This window comes from Cannabis sativa, chromosome 1, assembly GCF_029168945.1.
Source record: "Cannabis sativa cultivar Pink pepper isolate KNU-18-1 chromosome 1, ASM2916894v1, whole genome shotgun sequence".
In the NCBI taxonomy this organism is placed as follows: domain Eukaryota; kingdom Viridiplantae; phylum Streptophyta; class Magnoliopsida; order Rosales; family Cannabaceae; genus Cannabis; species Cannabis sativa.
This window is the reverse complement of record NC_083601.1, coordinates 41,491,959-41,509,251: the sequence shown is the minus strand read 5'-3', so window position 1 is coordinate 41,509,251 and position 17,293 is coordinate 41,491,959. Positions and strand designations below refer to the sequence as shown.

Here is a 17,293-nt window from a genome sequence, read left to right as displayed (position 1 = left end):
CTTCACCACCGCAACCACTACTACTACCATTACCATACCATGAATGGGTGCAGATCCTCTATATTTGAATTGCTACAAGCATAGTTCAACCCCAAATAAGACAACATACTAGTACATAGGACCCTAATAATTTCAACACTTACTCTGTAAACATTTATTTGAAAAAACAAATGTAAGAACATTTTTTAGAAAAACAACATGGTTGACAAATTACTAATTCCAATTACTCTATATAATATTTTTTTATTTTTACATTTTGGGTTGTTCTGGTAATTTTTATATAGATTGTTATATGAATTTGAGTTGTAATTTAGGTTGCTCTGTTAGTTATTATATAAATTCCTATGTAGATTTATGTAAAAATACAAGAAGAAAAAAACTGCTTAAAAATAAAAAAAAATCATTTATTTTTGCAAAAGAATTTTTATATTAAAATATCTAAAATAACTTTATTTAAAAATTAATAAAATCTATATACACATAGGGTGATGATTTAGTGGTTTATGTTAAATGCCCCTTGTGTCTCACTGCAGCTGAAACTACTTTTCATGCGTTAGTTGAGTGTGTTCATGCTCGTGCTTGCTGTAACAAATCAAGTGTGGATGTTGGCAGTAATATGGAGGATGATTTCAGCAATTGGCTGTTGGAGCTGCAATGCTGAGGAAAAGAAGGCGAGTTGGAGGAGACGGTTATGGTCAGCTGGGCCATTTGGCGTGCCATAAATAACTTTGTTTGGTAGCAAAAAAGTTGGACTGCTGCAAATGTGGTTACATCAGCAAGGATGTTACTTGATCAATTCAAAGATGCTCAAAAAATAAAGGGTCTTTCTTTGTCTTCGTTGTTCGATGGAGGTCGTTTGGTTGAGCATTAGAGTGCACCTTCTTCAAGAAAGATCAAGGTTAATGTTGATGGCGCCTTATTTGAGCATGAAGGCAAGTTTGGGTGGGGTTGTGTGGCTCGCGACTCCATTGCAATGTTGTGGAGGCTTACAATCGGAGTCATTTGGGGAGGGTTAAAGCTGAAGTTGCTGAGATGGTTGGCATCGAAGAAACTTTAAGTTGGATTGATCGGCACAATTGGGGACAAGTGATTTTGGAATCAGACAGCTTGGTATGCATGCAAGTTATTCAAAGTAAAATCTCTATATCATCTTCTTTTGGTCTTTTAGTCCATGATGTTCGTGCGTTGCTTTTATCTTTAGACAATGTTAAATCGTGTTCTGTCAAACGATCTGCAAACAAGCTCGCTCACTGCTTAGCCAGAGACTTTTGCTTCTCTCCAGGTCGTGTGCTTCAGTTGGAAGATTGTTCTTCTGAAACACGTTCTATTATTATTAACGATTTGATTAGTTAATAAAGATACTAATTTTATTAAAGAAAAGGTTTATGTTAAATATTTTATTTTTAATAAATTAAACAATATTAAAGTTGTGATAACTATCAAGACTATATTATAATAAATTATTACGATTAATTATTTATTATGAAGATATAACACAAAAACATTGAAAGTATATTATGAAAAATAAAAATTAGACACGACACAATACAACATGTATTTTGGGAAAACTTAAAATATGAAATTTTCATATTTTTTTTTTACAAAAATATGGCATAAAAAAGTCTATATAAATGTAAAAATAAAATAAAAAATCCATAATTCCATGGTATTATTTATTTATGCCATAAAAAAGTAAACTCTTAAAACCGGTTATATTTTAATTATAATCAGTTTGAGTTATTTTGTGTTATTTGTTTTTATTCGTTATGTTATAGAACAGATTCTTTTTTTATTTATAACTGAAATATCTAATTCTGGTGACTTTTTCAGCGACAATGATTTTTTCGGTGATAATAATTTTTTTGGTAACTTTTCCAACAATAATAACTTTTCTGTTGAATTTTCCAACACTGACTTTCCCACGAAACTTATTATTACAACTTTTATCAAATTTATTTAATATTTTATATGAGATTTTTACCTTTTTTCATAAAAAAATATAATATAAAAAAGCTCATTTATATGTAAAGAAATAGAAAAACTTATAATCCCATGATATCATTTATTTATACCATAAAAAAATAAATTTTTATAATTTTTTTATATATTGTGTAATTTTTACTTTTATTTTCGTATGTTACATTTTAGGAAAATATATATATTTTTTTTTTTAAAAAAAAACCGGTCCTTAAAATATGGCATGGCCTCGTGCTCAATGGGTTTATGGGTTGGACTGGGCCTGACCTTCGGCACAACCCATAATTGTATGGGATGGGCTGGGGTTCAATTCTCAAAATGTTCATAAATAGGGATTAACAAGGTCAATATTTGTTTATATTCGTAAAAATACCAATTTTTGAAGGAAATGATTGATCTAGTAAGTTAACCTTTCCTTTTTCAATTATTACAGTTTGACAAGGTAGTCAGAATCAGAGGAGTGAGAGTAAATAAATAGTACAGACAGAGTCAGGGCTTCAGTGTGAGGACCCGGGACACACGAAAACCCACGAGGTCTTCTTCACTCTAAAGTGGCGGGAAAACTCGAAGAAGAGAAACCCCACAGGCACAGCACAGCACAGCCCACACGCCAACCAATACCAAGCCAACTCGCTTGATCCGACTCACTCATTTTGTAACTCCACGGAGATGAGAGAGAAAGGGAAAGGAACTGAGGCTTCCGTCGAGGAGAGGTACACCCAGTGGAAATCTTTGGTCCCAGTTCTCTACGACTGGCTCGCCAATCACAATCTCGTTTGGCCTTCTCTCTCTTGCCGGTTCGTCCTCTCCATCCATATATATATATTTATTTTTATTTTTCTTTAACTCGAGATTGCAATGTAGTCTGTTTGGAAGTCAGGAACATGTGGATAATGGAAGATGTTGTTGAGAAATAAACGATGGAATGTGGATTATAAGCCTTGTTGTTGTTGATGCCGTTATGGTATTCTTTGTGTTTTAGGGTTTTTACTCGTTGCTCTTGTTAAGGTTCAAGCTGTTTGGTTTACTGTCAATTCAAAAAGTTGTTTATTGTTTTTTTCTTTTTTCTTTTGCATTTAGTTTAGATTATCTTGTAGACATTGATTCAAACTTGAAAATTGTCTTTTGGTTTTTGATGTTGATAGATGGGGTCCGCAACTAGAGCAAGCTACTTACAAGAACCGCCAGCGTCTCTATCTTTCTGAACAGGTAAAAAGATGACCTTCCACCCTTACCCAGTTTTATTTATTTATTTATTTTGATATGTTATTTTTGGACTGATTTGGATACACTTTTATTGACTCTTTAGTGATAAGTAACTTTTATTGGTTAATTTGGTTTTATCAATCTCTTAGGGTTGTATTGTTAGTTTCGTGGATGGGAAATGAATTGTTCTTTTTGCGATTTAAGGAAAGATTGTTGCTTATAGGTATTTGGAGCTGAGAGTTTCATGTACCATTCGTGGGGTTAAATTTTTAAAGCTTAAATAGTACATAAGACTAATAGGAATGGCTGCTTGCAATTTTTCAAGAGTGAATTTTATTGTCACTTTGCTTTATTTTGGTCTCTTTTTGTTATTTATATGATTGTTTCTTCACACAGACTGATGGCAGTGTTCCAAATACACTGGTTATAGCGAACTGTGAAGTTGTCAAACCTAGGGTTGCTGCTGCAGAACACATATCTCAGGTGATGCCATGATGAAAAAATAGTATGCCTCTTTTTTTTTTTTGCCATCTTTGTATCACTGTAGTTTGAAGTTCTAACCAGTTTATTAACTGCTTTGTTTATGGTTTTGTTAATTGTTTTGTTACAGTTCAATGAAGAAGCACGTTCGCCCTTTGTGAAGAAGTATAAAACCATTATTCATCCAGGCGAGGTATGGTATCTTTTAATACCTTTCCATCTTTTCTTTAATCTTTCATTCATATCAAGTTATTTTTTATGGATTATTTAGGGATTTTTAATAAAGGCTGTTTTCCTGTAGTTGATTACATTTATATCCTTTTAGATCTTTAAATTTTCACAATCATCATTTGCGAAGTGGGTAACGTAAATTGCCTCGTAACAATAAAGGAAATATAACAATTTTGGAAGTACTAATTTATTTATTTTTTCTGATTGGAAACTTAACGCATTAGTTTTAATTTTGTGAATAATTTTAAATTGTTCATAAGGGATTTGAGCTGTTACTCGTGTCGGTCACATTATTTATATTGCGTTTTATGGATTAGTTTAGCATGTCGTTTGTCTAGACAATGACTTTTGTTGTCATGTTATCAATCATAATAATGATACTACCTATTTTGACAAAAGATAATATGTAATTATGATTTGTAGGTGAACAGAATCAGGGAGCTCCCGCAGAACAGTAAAATAGTGGCTACGCATACTGACAGTCCTGATGTAAGAACTAATGTTATGAGTTCCATTCAAGTATAGGAATTGGCTGTCTTATATAATTTGAACTTTATTATTTATAGAAACTCAATGTGGGTTTTATTTTTAATGTTATGAGTTCCATTCAAGTATAGGAATTGGCTGTCTTATACAGTTTGAACTTTATTATTTATAGAAACTCAATGTGGGTTTTATTTTTAATTTGTAAAACAGGTCTTCATTTGGGACGTGGAGGCGCAGCCTAATCGCCATGCAGTACTGGGAGCTACAAATTCCCGTCCTGATTTGGTGACTATCTTTTCCAATTCTATTTTCTTATGTGTACATATATTAATTTATCTACTGATTCAGATAGCTATATTATATTAGTCAGTGTCCTTTCATATAAGTAGCTATATTATTCATTCACATATATGCTACCCTTTTCTCAGGTAGGTGTTTATTGATTTAAGTTTTGCTATTTTGCAGCTACTAACTGGGCATCAAGATAATGCTGAATTTGCACTTGCCATGTGCCCAACTGAACCTTTTGTACTCTCTGGAGGTTAGAGTTTCTTGGTGTAATGTACTTCGTAATTTAATCCCTGATATGGTCACACACAACATAATGTTTGGTGAAGTTGTAAGTGAAGTATATTTGATATGCTGTCTGTCTTTGTCGATTCTTCATTATGGGACTGTTAAATAGGGTTCTACTTAGTCATGTTGCTGGTGTATTCTCCCTTCTTTTGTTAGGATATGAAGTCTTGAGTAAGTATTAAGTGTTACGGCTTTTTGATAAATACTGTTATATTTAAACAAAAATTGAATTCTACAAATGACTGGAAATGCTAGTTGATTGTGCCTGACTACTAAAACTTTAAACTACATATCTATTTCAAAAAAAACTACATATCTATTTCCTTCTTCTCAAATGCGATTCTTATTGGAAGTAATTTTTTGACAGGCAAGGACAAGTCGGTAGTTTTATGGAGCATTCATGATCATATTTCAACTTTAGGGTCGTCAGACTTAGCAGCCACTAAATCTCCATCATCTGGTGGAACCAATTCTAAACATGGGTCTAAATCTGGCGGGAGTAATTCTAAACCTACAGACAGCCCTTCTATTGGGCCACGAGGTGTCTATCTAGGGCATGATGATACTGTAGAGGATGTGCAGTTTTGCCCATCAAGGTAGCTATTTCCCCTTGGTAGTACACACAACTTCAACTGTTTCTGCACATAGAATAAGCTGAAATTCGAAGTCCTCCCAGTGATTAATATTTCAATAATGATGATGCTTTTTCTTCTCCCTCTCATTCTCCACTTTTTACAAGAAGTATCCTCATTTTAGATTTTCACCTAAACAGGATGCATTAATAAACATTAACGCCTTCAAAATTATTAAATGTGATATATTTGTTTGTTTATTGCATTGAAGTGCTCAGGAGTTCTGTAGCGTGGGTGATGATTCCTGCCTCATACTATGGGATTCTAGATCTGGCTCTAGTCCCGCTGTGAAGGTATGGATTCTTTTCTTTGATTAGTTGGCTTTTTACTGGCTATTTATAAATCTATTTGTCTGATGACAATAAATAGCATTTAGTCTGCACTACTTTGCTTTTGTTTTTTGTTTTTCTTCAAAGTAATAGAATAAATGAAAATGAAAATGAAAATGGAAGGGTAGCATACTTAGGCGACTTCTAATTTTAGAACAAAATTATTCAAGATTTTAGATTCTGAATTGCAGTTGCAATTGCACTTTTTTTTTTAAAAAAAATTAGGATCCCCACTAACCCTATAATATTTGGGGACCAAGAAACTATAACAATTGTTATGTAGGTACCCAGAGGGACTCGAACTTCAGATCTTGTGGGGGCAAATTACTTGTCTGAGCATTTGAGCTATCCTCTTGGGTGAATTGCAAAAGTTTTATTTGAAACAGTAGAATGCAAAATGTTAGTGTTGTATTTTCACATTGAATGTGCATGACACCATAGCTAAACGTGAAACTCATGTAATTTTACTAGTCATTTCCATTGCAATTTTATACAAGTCCAGTCAGTTCATAACTTATTCCAGGCATGTTTTTTTTTTCTTTACGAACAGTGACTTTATATTTTGGATTTTTGATATATATATTTAAAATCACATAACTATTTTGAAAAAAACTGTTCTATATGACATGAAGCATTGCTGAAATAGATATTTATGTTTATCCCTTTTTCTCAAATAGCCTTTTATGTTTGTCTTGTTTTTCAGTACTTTAGTGTTTTGTATGAATGGATGATATTTAGCACACACTTCTCCTTCCTGGTGCTTCTTGGCATTGCTGTTAATCATGTTGCTTGTATGTTTTTTTCTCTTCCAAAAAAAATTTGGGCAGGTTGAAAAAGCTCATGATGCTGATCTTCATTGTGTTGATTGGAACCGTCATGATGTCAATCTCATTCTAACAGGGTATTTATATTTTTCCATTTTATGGATTATATAAGCTGCTACATGTTGATGATGTCATATTGTATTTTAAATTTCAAGTTCAATTTGAACATCTTCTTCTACATTTTTTTTTGTGTGGTGAAGTTTTATCTCATGCAAGCTTCAGATCTTGATGTTATTTTGAATGTTTCATTGTTCTTTAAACTCAGATCTGCTGATAACTCTATCCGAATGTTTGACCGACGTAATCTCACTTCTGGTGGTGTTGGAACACCAGTCCATAAATTTGAGGGTCATAATGCAGCCGTCCTCTGTGTACAGGTACCGTAATTGCTTTTGTATTTATATGTTATCTGATTTTTCTTTTACACCTTATAGAAATAAGTTAGTTGTTTGTTGTTTGTTGTTTCACTATAACGCCCATGTGTATGTGTTTCCAGTGGTCACCAGACAAGTCATCTGTTTTTGGAAGTTCTGCGGAAGATGGGGTTTTAAATATCTGGGATCTTGAGAAGGTTTGATGCTATGGTTTTTACTGTATTTGTTTCTGGTAGTCTTTAGAGATGCCTCTTTCCTTAATTGTAGGCAACCATTGATAATGTTCAGCTTAACTGCAATATCATCGTTCTGATATATCCCAACCCATCACCTGAATGTCTGTCTAAACATTGCTGTATCATCTAATACTATTTGATTGGTGTTGCCCATTGTATGTACTAGCCTTCATTTTTAAGGAGATCACGTGTTTGTCAACTCTGGAATGGGCCCGATTCGAATATGAAAGACTCAAATTATTTTTTTTTGTTCTAGATTGGCAAAAAGCAAGATTCTGCTGGATCAAAGTTGCCAAATGCTCCTGCAGGCTTGTTCTTCAGGCACGCTGGACATAGGTATGTGTGCTGTTACACGAGTGATAAGTTGTGGTTTGTTCATGACCATGCATAAGTTTTGAAGGTTCATATTATTTTTCATTTGTCATGATTACTTCTAATATGTTGTAGGGACAAGGTTGTTGATTTTCACTGGAATGTATCTGATCCATGGACGATCGTTAGTGTGTCTGATGATTGTGAAAGTACTGGAGGAGGTGGTACACTACAGGTACAGTATAAGCTGTTCTTTTCTAGTGATGAACAAGCACAATTGAACACACTTGTCTTCTTTTTAACTACGGAAGCTTAAGGAATGTTTGTTTGTGGTTAGTATCTTCTAATTCTAGAAAATGTCCATTGTTCTGTTTCTGCACAGATATGGCGGATGATTGATTTGATATACCGACCGGAGGAAGAGGTCCTGGCAGAGCTGGACCAGTTCAAGTCCCACATATTGACATGTGCTTCTTGATGCATCTCTGAGCATGATAGGTTGGATGAGGAGTTTTTAAATTCTAATTTTTATTTCTTTCCATTATCAGTACTTATTTGCCAATTGCAAAACTTCCCATTTTATGTTAAAGGAAAAAAAAAAAAGAAGAGGAATTGGCGGCCAAGGAAATGATGAAGAGAACCAGTTAATACTTGCAACATCTGATTCAGTAGCTGTTTTTGGCAAAGTTGGTTTCTGACCCTTTAAGTTAAAGCTAGGTTCATATTTATAGGTGTGAAAATGGTTGGAGTGTACCTCCTGATGTGATTCAGTAATTGTGAGGTTCAAGTTTGGAGTCTATCCAGAAAAAGACATATAGATAGAAGGAATTGCAAGAAAGAATGAAAGATTGACTTTGTGTTAAAACAAAATGAAAGGGTGAAATTGCTTAACAAATTTGGTTTACCATTTAAAAGTAAAGTTTTATTTTTTATTTCAAAAAACAAACTTAATTATGTTTGGGGGCTTTAGAAGAAGTATTGATATCAAAGAAGGTGAGTGGGTAATGGGCATATATCTTTTCACGTATATGTGAAAATATAATTTAAGTAATACGGATTCAAACTTTCCAAAATATTTAATAAAAAGATTGTAAATGATGCTTAATGCATATTACGAAAAGTTGAATTCTTTAAGGATGAATTAAGGTAAATATTCACGTGACATCTTATTTAAAGGGATAATTTAAAAAAATAAACACACACAAAAAATAACAAAAAAAACAAATTATAAAAATTCGGTTTGTATGGAATTTTTAATATTTTTAAAGATTTTTAAATTTTATTTATATAAAATATAGTTTTTTTTTTATATATTTATATTGTATTTTTATTATTTTGTTATTTGTATATTATTTTTTTTATATATATATTTTTTTTTGTTATTTTTACGTAGTTTTTTGTGTTATTATAAAATACCATAAAAATGTAAAAAAAAAAAAATAACTTTAAACATAAAAAATATTAAAATTTTATAAAAATGCAATATTGTATTTTATAAAAATTACCAATTTGATATGGTGTACGTATTTTAGCTGCTTCCTAGTACAACTGCGTACAAAGTGACTAGAGGTGAATAATGTATGTTTTGTCTTTAGGGAAGAACATGAGGAAACAATCCTCCATTGTTTAGTTACTTGTGGTGTGATCCAAGCTCGTTGGAATAGGTCGGTATAGGCACAACTACATTGTTTGGGGATTCATTTTTGAATTGATGTACTGTTGCCTTTCAAAGAGTGAACACAGATCTGAAGTGTACAATGACAGTAGTTTGTTGCGCCATTTAGGGGCACAGAACGATCTAGTTTAGAAAAAAATGTAAAGCTTGTCGACAGGATTTTATTTGTAAAAAACTACCTTGATCATTGGAGGAATGCTAAAAAATTCAACATGAATCATCATGATCTGTTTTTCAGATGGGTGATGAAAGTGAGCATTGGACACTACCACAAGTTAATAATATCAAGATCAATGTAGATACAACTTTAGTTGATGGAAGTCAAAGTTGGGACCTAGGCTTTGTGGCACGAGACACAAACGACATGCTTATTGAATGACATGATATCTTTTCTCATGGTTCGGTTGAACCGGTTCTAGCTGAAGCTATAATAATTTGAGAAAATTTCAGTTAGACAAAAGAAATGAAATGACACCGGATAATTTGTCTTTGTTCAGTGCAAGCTTTACGGAGTTCTATAATTATGATTTTTTTATTTGATTTAATCATTCAAGATTGTAAGAATTTGTTTGTTGCTTAAAAAATATTTCTTTCTTTTTATTAAACTAATGGGCATATTTAATTTTTTTTCAAGGTGAATAATCATTCATTAAATAGGCAAAAGGTTGAAAAAGATAACAAAGAGAACAATACAATATCATCATGCCCATAAGCAGGAAGGAAGTTCAGACCACCAAACTTGAGAATTATGTAGCGAGCCAAGGAATAAGCAATGGCATTATTTTTTCTCTTAGAAAGAAAGTCAAATATTAGAAATATCTATTGTCCTTACTATTACTACTACTCGGCACTTTTTGGACAACTCGGAGATAGAGAATAAGCATATTTATTTATATTTTGTAATATAGACGTGGTTTTTAAAATTGTTCTTTTGTTTAAAAATAAATTTTTAATTAGCAATTCATACATAAACTACCCAAGAGGCTTATTATTATAATTTTTTTTTTAATATAATAACATTAACATAAATGGAAACATTGTACAAGAAAAAGGATACATTGTGTGGTGGTGGTAGTAACATAAACTACAATTTTTTTTTTCATTGATAAAATTCATTATAATTATTGTGATTGTTAAGATATTTTTATTAACATTTCGTCAAAAAATAAATTTGTCCTCAATTTAGTATAAAGATGGAAAACAGATTTTGATAAGGTACACGAACACAAACAGAATATGAATTTTACAGGTTAGGATTAGAAAAATTAGGTACGGTTAAAAAAATAGGCGCAAGTTGAAAATGACTCACCATAATATGACACAAAATAAAAATAGGTCAAACAAATTGGTGATGAGTATAATTCAATACTTTTATATTTAATCTATGTAGGACAATATTCTCCAATATCTGCCTTCAAGATGGTGGCTAATTTTGCTCACTAATCTTGAATCACCTTATCACAAGCCATGTCATTTGCTCGTTTATTTTTGTTCGAATCTCAAGCGTCTTTACACTATCTGGATCTTGTACGGCTGGCTAACAACCTGGATACGTGTGGATCGAAAGCCTGTTATGAATATGGCTCTGATACCATGACAAGAATCATAAAGTTTCATCTCAAAACTAATTGGTGATGAGTGGAGTAGCCCATGTTCTTATATATGACTCAATACTTTTACATTTAATTCACGTGTGATAATGTTCTCTAATAGACTTTAAATTATCTTATGTTGCACCAAGAGGCCCAATCCCATGGCCTTAATAGTGCTCTGGCATGTGTCTTCAGGGATGGTGTTGCTTGTAGAAATCCAATTGGGGCAATTCAATCTGTTCATGGATACTGGTGCTCGAACGGAAGCAGGAACAGTGGGACTCGGGGCTATACTATTTGATGTCGCTGACTCCGTTTTGTTCTCGGCAGCTGTTGCATTAATTTGCCATTTTGAACTTCTCTTGTTGCTGAAGCGACTGCTTTACTCTATGATTTCTGACTTTGTCTTCAAATGGGTTATCGTCATGTAAAGATAATCTCGAATTGTCTTCATTTTGTGCAAAGTGCGGGTAGTAAAAGAACATGTTTTTTTTTAGTTTAATATTGTGTTTCATGACATTTTTTGTGTTTAGTCTTGTGCAAAGTGTGAGATTCTTTTTGAGTTTAGTATTCTTTTTTGAGTTTAGTGAATTAATAATGCTAATGCTCGTTTACTTGCACAACTAGCTTTCTCACTTGACTCGCTACGTGTTTGGTAGCTGTGTTTGTTTAGCTATTTAGAGTGATGTGCGTCTTTTGTTTAAATAATTGTTTGACAATTTGCCTTATAATATTAACTAACTTTCTTTCAAAAATAATAAAAAAGAGAAATTAAAAATTTTAATTTTTATTATAAATATGAAAGGAACTTTATATACATTGATGTGCATAAATTTTCTAATAGAATTCTAAATTAATCTTTTTGTCTACAAGTTTAACTTTATGGCACGTTTAGTATACAACATTCAAAATCGAAATAAATCAATAGAGAAATGTAACGGAATAAATAAAAAATAATCGGAATCAATATTTGTAATATGTTGTTTACTAATTTTTTTTAGAAATAGAATAGTAGTGATTTATCTTGTTTACTTTATTAGGAAATATAATTATAATGCTTAAATTGACTAAATTGCCATTTTGAGTGAAACTATATTATATGGTAGTTATTTTGTAAGACATATTTTAAAGGACAAAATTGTCATTATATATTTAATATTAAAAAATAAAAGGAAAATTTTATTTACACCCCAAAAATTTCTATGTACACCCCATTTTAATAATTTTTATTTTATATAAATTTTATATCTTTAATTGTACTAAGTATTTTTAACTTTTTTCTTTCAATTTATATTCTTAAAAAATATACCTATCAAACAAATGACAAAAAAATTAAAATAAAAAATTATATGAAATTTTCTTAGAAAAAAATAGAAAAATATATACATGAGATAGAAAAAATTATGAAAATGAAATCAAAATAAGTATTAAAATTAACAAAAAATAATGTGAGGAATTTTTTTTAAAAAAATATTAAGAGTAATGGGGTGTATTTATAATTTTATGGGGTGCAAATATAACTCCCCAAAATAAAATAAAAATAATTAAAATTCATTAGGTTAATTAAGTTATTTCTTTCTTAATTTTAATAATGTAAGTAAACAAATGTAAAAAAATAATTAACTAACTATTAATTTTCATTACTTATTAATAAATATGCCATTAATAATAACAAGAACAAGTTAAAGTGCGTTAATACAAAAACGAGACAATTTTTTAGAAGCCGGGTTAGAATTGAAAAAAATTAAATGCAAGTGGAATATCACAAAATAGAGAATCGATTAATTGCAGAATTTTGATAATATTCTGTACATAAATACAGGATCTAAGGGTTAAAAAAAAAATACAGGATCGTAAAAAAAAAACCTTCAACATTCAGATAAAAAAAAAAAATATAAATCAAATAAATTAAATTTAGGGGAGTTATATTTGCACCCCATAAAATTATAAATACACCCCATTATTAAAAAAAAAATAAACTTAAATAATTTTTAAAAATTACTCTTAATATTTTTTTTAAATTTTTTTCTCACATTATTTTATGTTAATTTCAATACTTATTTTGATTTTAATTTTATAATTTTTTCTAACTCATGTATATTTTTTTTTATTTTTTCTAAGAAAATTTCATATAATTTTTTATTTTTAATTTTTTTGTCATAATTTTTAAAATGTAATTTAATTTTGTTTGATAGGTATATATTTTAAGAATATAAATTGAAAGAAAAAAGTTAAAAATACTTAGTAAAATTAAAAATATAAATTTTATATTAAATAAAAATTATTAAAATGGGGTGTACTTAGAAATTTTTGGGGGTGTAAATAAAATTTCCCTTAAATTTATATTGGGAAATATTATTAAATTCCTTAAAAAAAGACCTTCAAAAAATCTACTGAAAAAAGGGGAAAAAGTTGCTTGGGGCGACAGCAAAATTTAGGCTATATCTTTCTCTATAACAGCAGGGCTCTCTTCACACACTCTTGCTTCGATGAAGAAGAAGATGATGGGTAGGATCTCCACTCGTACAGCCATGGCCATGCTGTTGCTCTTTGCTCTCTTCAGCATTTCCTCTGTTCATTCCTTTTACCTTCCTGGTGTTGCTCCTCGCGATTTCCAATCCGTACTCTTCTTCTCTCTATACTATTAATTCTTATTCCATTTCCTAACTCTATCTCTCTCTAGTTCTCTTTAGATTTAATATTCTTTATCGAAATTTATCTGTTTATTTATTTCCAGTAAACCTAGGTTGGATCTATCCTTTTTTTTTTCTTTGATCTGTTCTGGTTCAATTCCGATCTATGTTGAGGTTTTAGGGTTTAAAGGGATGCGGGTTTTTCTCTGCAGTTAGGGGGCGTCATCGAGTTTTTAAAGATTATTTTTTCATGATTTTTAAGATTGTGAAGAATTTGAGTTACTAATCATTTTTCTTCGTTCTATGTTTGTGATTTGTGGATCCTTAGGTGGCTTATTGTTTCTATGGCCTAATTTACTTCTTTTGTGCTAGTCTAACATTTTCTTTTTAATTTCTGTAATATAATGGATAGAGACGATAATCTGTTTAGAAATGTGAGTACGAGGCAACACGAGTGAGTTTTGAAATCAAGAGAGAATTCATTATTTGAGATACAAGGAAAAGTTTATAGATGTGTCACTGTTATTGAAGTTTAGAAATTATGTTAAAATTGCAGATAATGCTATGTATTTGACAATGTGCATAAGAATTTTGAAAGATAAGGTTGAGCAAAGAAAGGTTTCTTTTTTTTTTTTGAAGATCTTCTTGTAGAGTTTATTTTGTCAGTCATTATGTTTTTTGTTCGATTTCTCGCAATTTATAAAGGTTCACAATGGTGTTCACATTGTGTAAGTTTAGATTACTGGACATGGTGTTTAAAATGAAGCAATTTCTACAATAAAATTTGTCATTTTTATGTCTAATATATTGGAGATGTTTCTTTGTGTTCTTATTTTGCTGTTCAAATTAAGTAATACCAACTTCATAGTCTTTTTGATGATTTACTTATCTTTGGCTGTTATTGTTTTCTTCCTGGATAGGGTGACGAGTTACCTGTCAAAGTGAACAAATTGTCGTCTACAAAGACACAACTCCCTTATGACTTCTACTACTTAAAATATTGTAAGCCCAAGAAGATTTTGAACAGTGCAGAAAATCTTGGGGAGGTGCTTCGAGGTGACCGCATTGAGAATTCTGTTTACATTGTGAGTTTCATAGTATCCGTCATTTTTTTCCTTGTCTCACAGATTTTCAATTCTTGTATGCTTTTATTTTTGTTAATTTACTTTGATCAATGCTCTGCCAGTTTAAAATGAGGGAGGAAAAATCATGTACAGTGGCTTGTAAAACAAAGCTTGATGCCGAAGCTGCCAAAAATTTCAAGGAAAAAATTGATGATGAATATCGAGCAAACATGTAAGTAATTATTGCAATTCTATATTAAGCAAAAAGTTATTGATTTGTAGTCCTGAGATTCTACTGAAAAAAATGTCCTTCCCTCCTTTTTTTTAATAAAAAGGAAGAAAAAAAGTCTTTTCTTGTATAATCTTTATCCAATTAAACTGACTGCACTGGTTTCAACTTACAGGATTTTGGATAATCTCCCGGTTGCTGTTCTTAGGAAAAGGATGGATGGAAGTCAGTCAAAAACTTATGAACACGGTTTCCGTGTGGGGTTCAAAGGAAATTATGCTGGGGTATGCTTCACATTATAATTTGTACTCTAGGAGTGTTGAGTGGTCAATAGGATGACATTTTATTTGTTTTACAGAGTAAAGAAGAGAAATATTTCATTAATAACCACTTGAGCTTCCGAGTCATGTATCACAAAGATCCCGAGACAGACAATGCCAGAATTGTTGGGTTCGAGGTTACTCCAAACAGGTATTGTAGAGCTAGCCTGATTTCTTTTTGTCGTTGAATGACTACTTTGTTATACGTACTGTTTTTTTTGGGAGGGTAGTCTCATCCAACTTCTGTATACAGTATTAATCATGAATATAAGGAGTGGAATGAAAAGAATCCTCAGTTGGTTACGTGCAATAAAGACACGAAAAATTTACTGCCTGGTAGCACTGTTCCACAAGAGGTTGACGCTGATAAGGAAGTTATATTCACATATGATGTTTCCTTTATGGTACGTCCTAATTAAGTGTTTTTATTAGTTTCTTTCTTTTCTGCCGAATAGATTTTTGGCTATTAGTTTACCTGTTTATGTCCAAGCTATATGCTTCTATATACTCATATTCTCTTTCCCTCTCTGAAAGGAAAGTGATATCAAGTGGGCATCTCGTTGGGACACATACCTCCTCATGAATGATGATCAGATCCACTGGTTTTCTATTATAAACTCCCTAATGATTGTCCTCTTCCTTTCTGGTATGGTGGCTATGATCATGATGAGAACTTTGTACAAAGATATTTCCAACTACAATCAGTTAGAAACCCAAGATGAGGCTCAGGAAGAAACTGGATGGAAACTTGTTCATGGAGACGCTTTTAGGGCACCAGTCAATTCTAGCTTACTCTGTGTTTATGTTGGCACAGGGGTTCAGATCTTTGCGATGACACTTGTAACAAATATATTTGCTTTGCTGGGCTTCTTGTCTCCTTCCAACCGAGGTGGTCTGATGACCGCCATGGTTCTCTTGTGGGTTTTCATGGGCTTATTTGCTGGTTATTCTTCTGCAAGATTGTACAAGATGTTCAAAGGCACAGAATGGAAGAGGAATACTTTAAAAACTGCATTTATGTTTCCTGGTATACTTTTTGCCGTATTCTTTGTGCTTAACGCACTGATTTGGGGGGAACAATCATCTGGTGCAGTGCCCTTCGGCACAATGTTTGCACTTGTCTGCTTATGGTTTGGAATATCAGTTCCCCTGGTATTTGTGGGTAGTTATCTGGGTTTCAAGAAGCCAGCTATTGAAGACCCCGTGAAGACGAACAAAATTCCTAGACAGATACCAGAGCAGGCATGGTACATGCAGCCAGTTTTCTCTATACTTATTGGAGGCATTCTTCCATTTGGAGCTGTTTTTATTGAGCTGTTCTTTATCTTGACATCAATATGGTTGAATCAGTTCTATTACATCTTCGGTTTCCTGTTTATCGTGTTTGTTATCCTCTTGATCACTTGTGCAGAGATAACAATCGTTCTCTGCTACTTCCAGTTGTGCAGTGAAGATTACCATTGGTGGTGGAGAGCATACTTAACTGCTGGTTCCTCTGCTCTGTACCTTTTCCTCTACTCGGTATTCTACTTCTTTACCAAGTTGGAAATAACAAAGTTTGTTTCAGGTGTTTTGTACTTTGGGTACATGATCATTGTTTCGTACGCCTTCTTTGTCCTCACCGGAACTATCGGCTTCTACGCTTGCTTCTGGTTTGTTCGGAAGATCTACTCCTCTGTGAAGATTGATTGAAAAATGCATTACGTGAAGACCGAGTTCTCTAGACATACATGAGAAAGCTGAAAGAAGGAAAGATTTGAAGTGAGAAGTTTGTTAATTAGCTTTCTCCTCATAAAGAAGATGATAGGAAAATTTTCCAAGTCTCTGAAACGTTTCTATTGTGATGGTAGCATAGGGCTTTTGCTTGTTTTGTTGTCTACAATTATTAGATGGTTTTGAACTGTACTTAGTAAAGGTAAGGTAGTATTTGTACAACAAGTAAGAAGATGCTCAAAAACAATGATCTTAGATGTCTTGTTTTTTCAACATAATCTTTGTATCCGAGTCTCTGAACTTTTTTAGTAGCTATTTTGATCATTTCTTTATTTAATTGGAAGCAGTTTTATTTGAAAATGAACGGGTGCTTAGTTTACGTTTTTTTTTACTTGAATGAAATC

General features: G+C 32.0%; 2 protein-coding genes across 3 annotated transcripts; both read left to right on the top strand.

Moving 5' to 3' along the window:
- Positions 1-2,365: 2,365 nt before the first annotated feature.
- On the top strand, positions 2,366-8,558 carry LOC115706945 (WD-40 repeat-containing protein MSI4). 2 transcript variants are annotated; one of them, XM_030634725.2, is made up of 16 exons: positions 2,376-2,774; positions 3,123-3,186; positions 3,580-3,666; positions 3,794-3,856; positions 4,318-4,383; positions 4,591-4,665; positions 4,846-4,921; positions 5,324-5,552; positions 5,800-5,881; positions 6,745-6,818; positions 7,007-7,118; positions 7,238-7,312; positions 7,608-7,687; positions 7,799-7,898; positions 8,046-8,161; positions 8,254-8,558. In XM_030634725.2, the coding sequence occupies exons 1-15, from the start codon at positions 2,647-2,649 to the stop codon at positions 8,139-8,141; spliced, it is 1,407 nt and encodes a 468-aa protein (XP_030490585.2). In that variant the 5' UTR covers positions 2,376-2,646; the 3' UTR covers positions 8,142-8,161; positions 8,254-8,558. The 2 variants fall into 2 exon arrangements, with proteins under 2 accessions (XP_030490584.2, XP_030490585.2); XM_030634724.2 differs by having other exon boundaries at positions 2,366-2,774; positions 8,046-8,558.
- Positions 8,559-13,277: 4,719 nt separating this feature from the next.
- Positions 13,278-17,249, top strand: LOC115706943 (transmembrane 9 superfamily member 7). Its single transcript, XM_030634723.2, has 7 exons — positions 13,278-13,551; positions 14,484-14,648; positions 14,750-14,859; positions 15,032-15,140; positions 15,215-15,327; positions 15,430-15,580; positions 15,711-17,249. Exons 1-7 carry the CDS (start codon positions 13,420-13,422, stop codon positions 16,866-16,868), a joined length of 1,938 nt encoding a protein of 645 aa, XP_030490583.1. The 5' UTR covers positions 13,278-13,419; the 3' UTR covers positions 16,869-17,249.
- The last annotated feature ends 44 nt before the right edge of the window (positions 17,250-17,293 follow it).

Coding starts and splice junctions, on each gene's coding strand:
- LOC115706945 (XM_030634724.2), top strand. CDS start 2,647: ATGAGAGAGAAAGGGAAAGGAACTGAGGCTTCCGTCGAGGAGAGGTAC. Junction 3,857..4,317: donor CCATTATTCATCCAGGCGAG/GTATGGTATCTT, acceptor TATGATTTGTAG/GTGAACAGAATCAGGGAGCT. Junction 7,899..8,045: donor GAGGAGGTGGTACACTACAG/GTACAGTATAAG, acceptor GTTTCTGCACAG/ATATGGCGGATGATTGATTT.
- LOC115706943 (XM_030634723.2), top strand. CDS start 13,420: ATGAAGAAGAAGATGATGGGTAGGATCTCCACTCGTACAGCCATGGCC. Junction 14,860..15,031: donor GATGAATATCGAGCAAACAT/GTAAGTAATTAT, acceptor TTCAACTTACAG/GATTTTGGATAATCTCCCGG. Junction 15,328..15,429: donor TTCGAGGTTACTCCAAACAG/GTATTGTAGAGC, acceptor TTCTGTATACAG/TATTAATCATGAATATAAGG.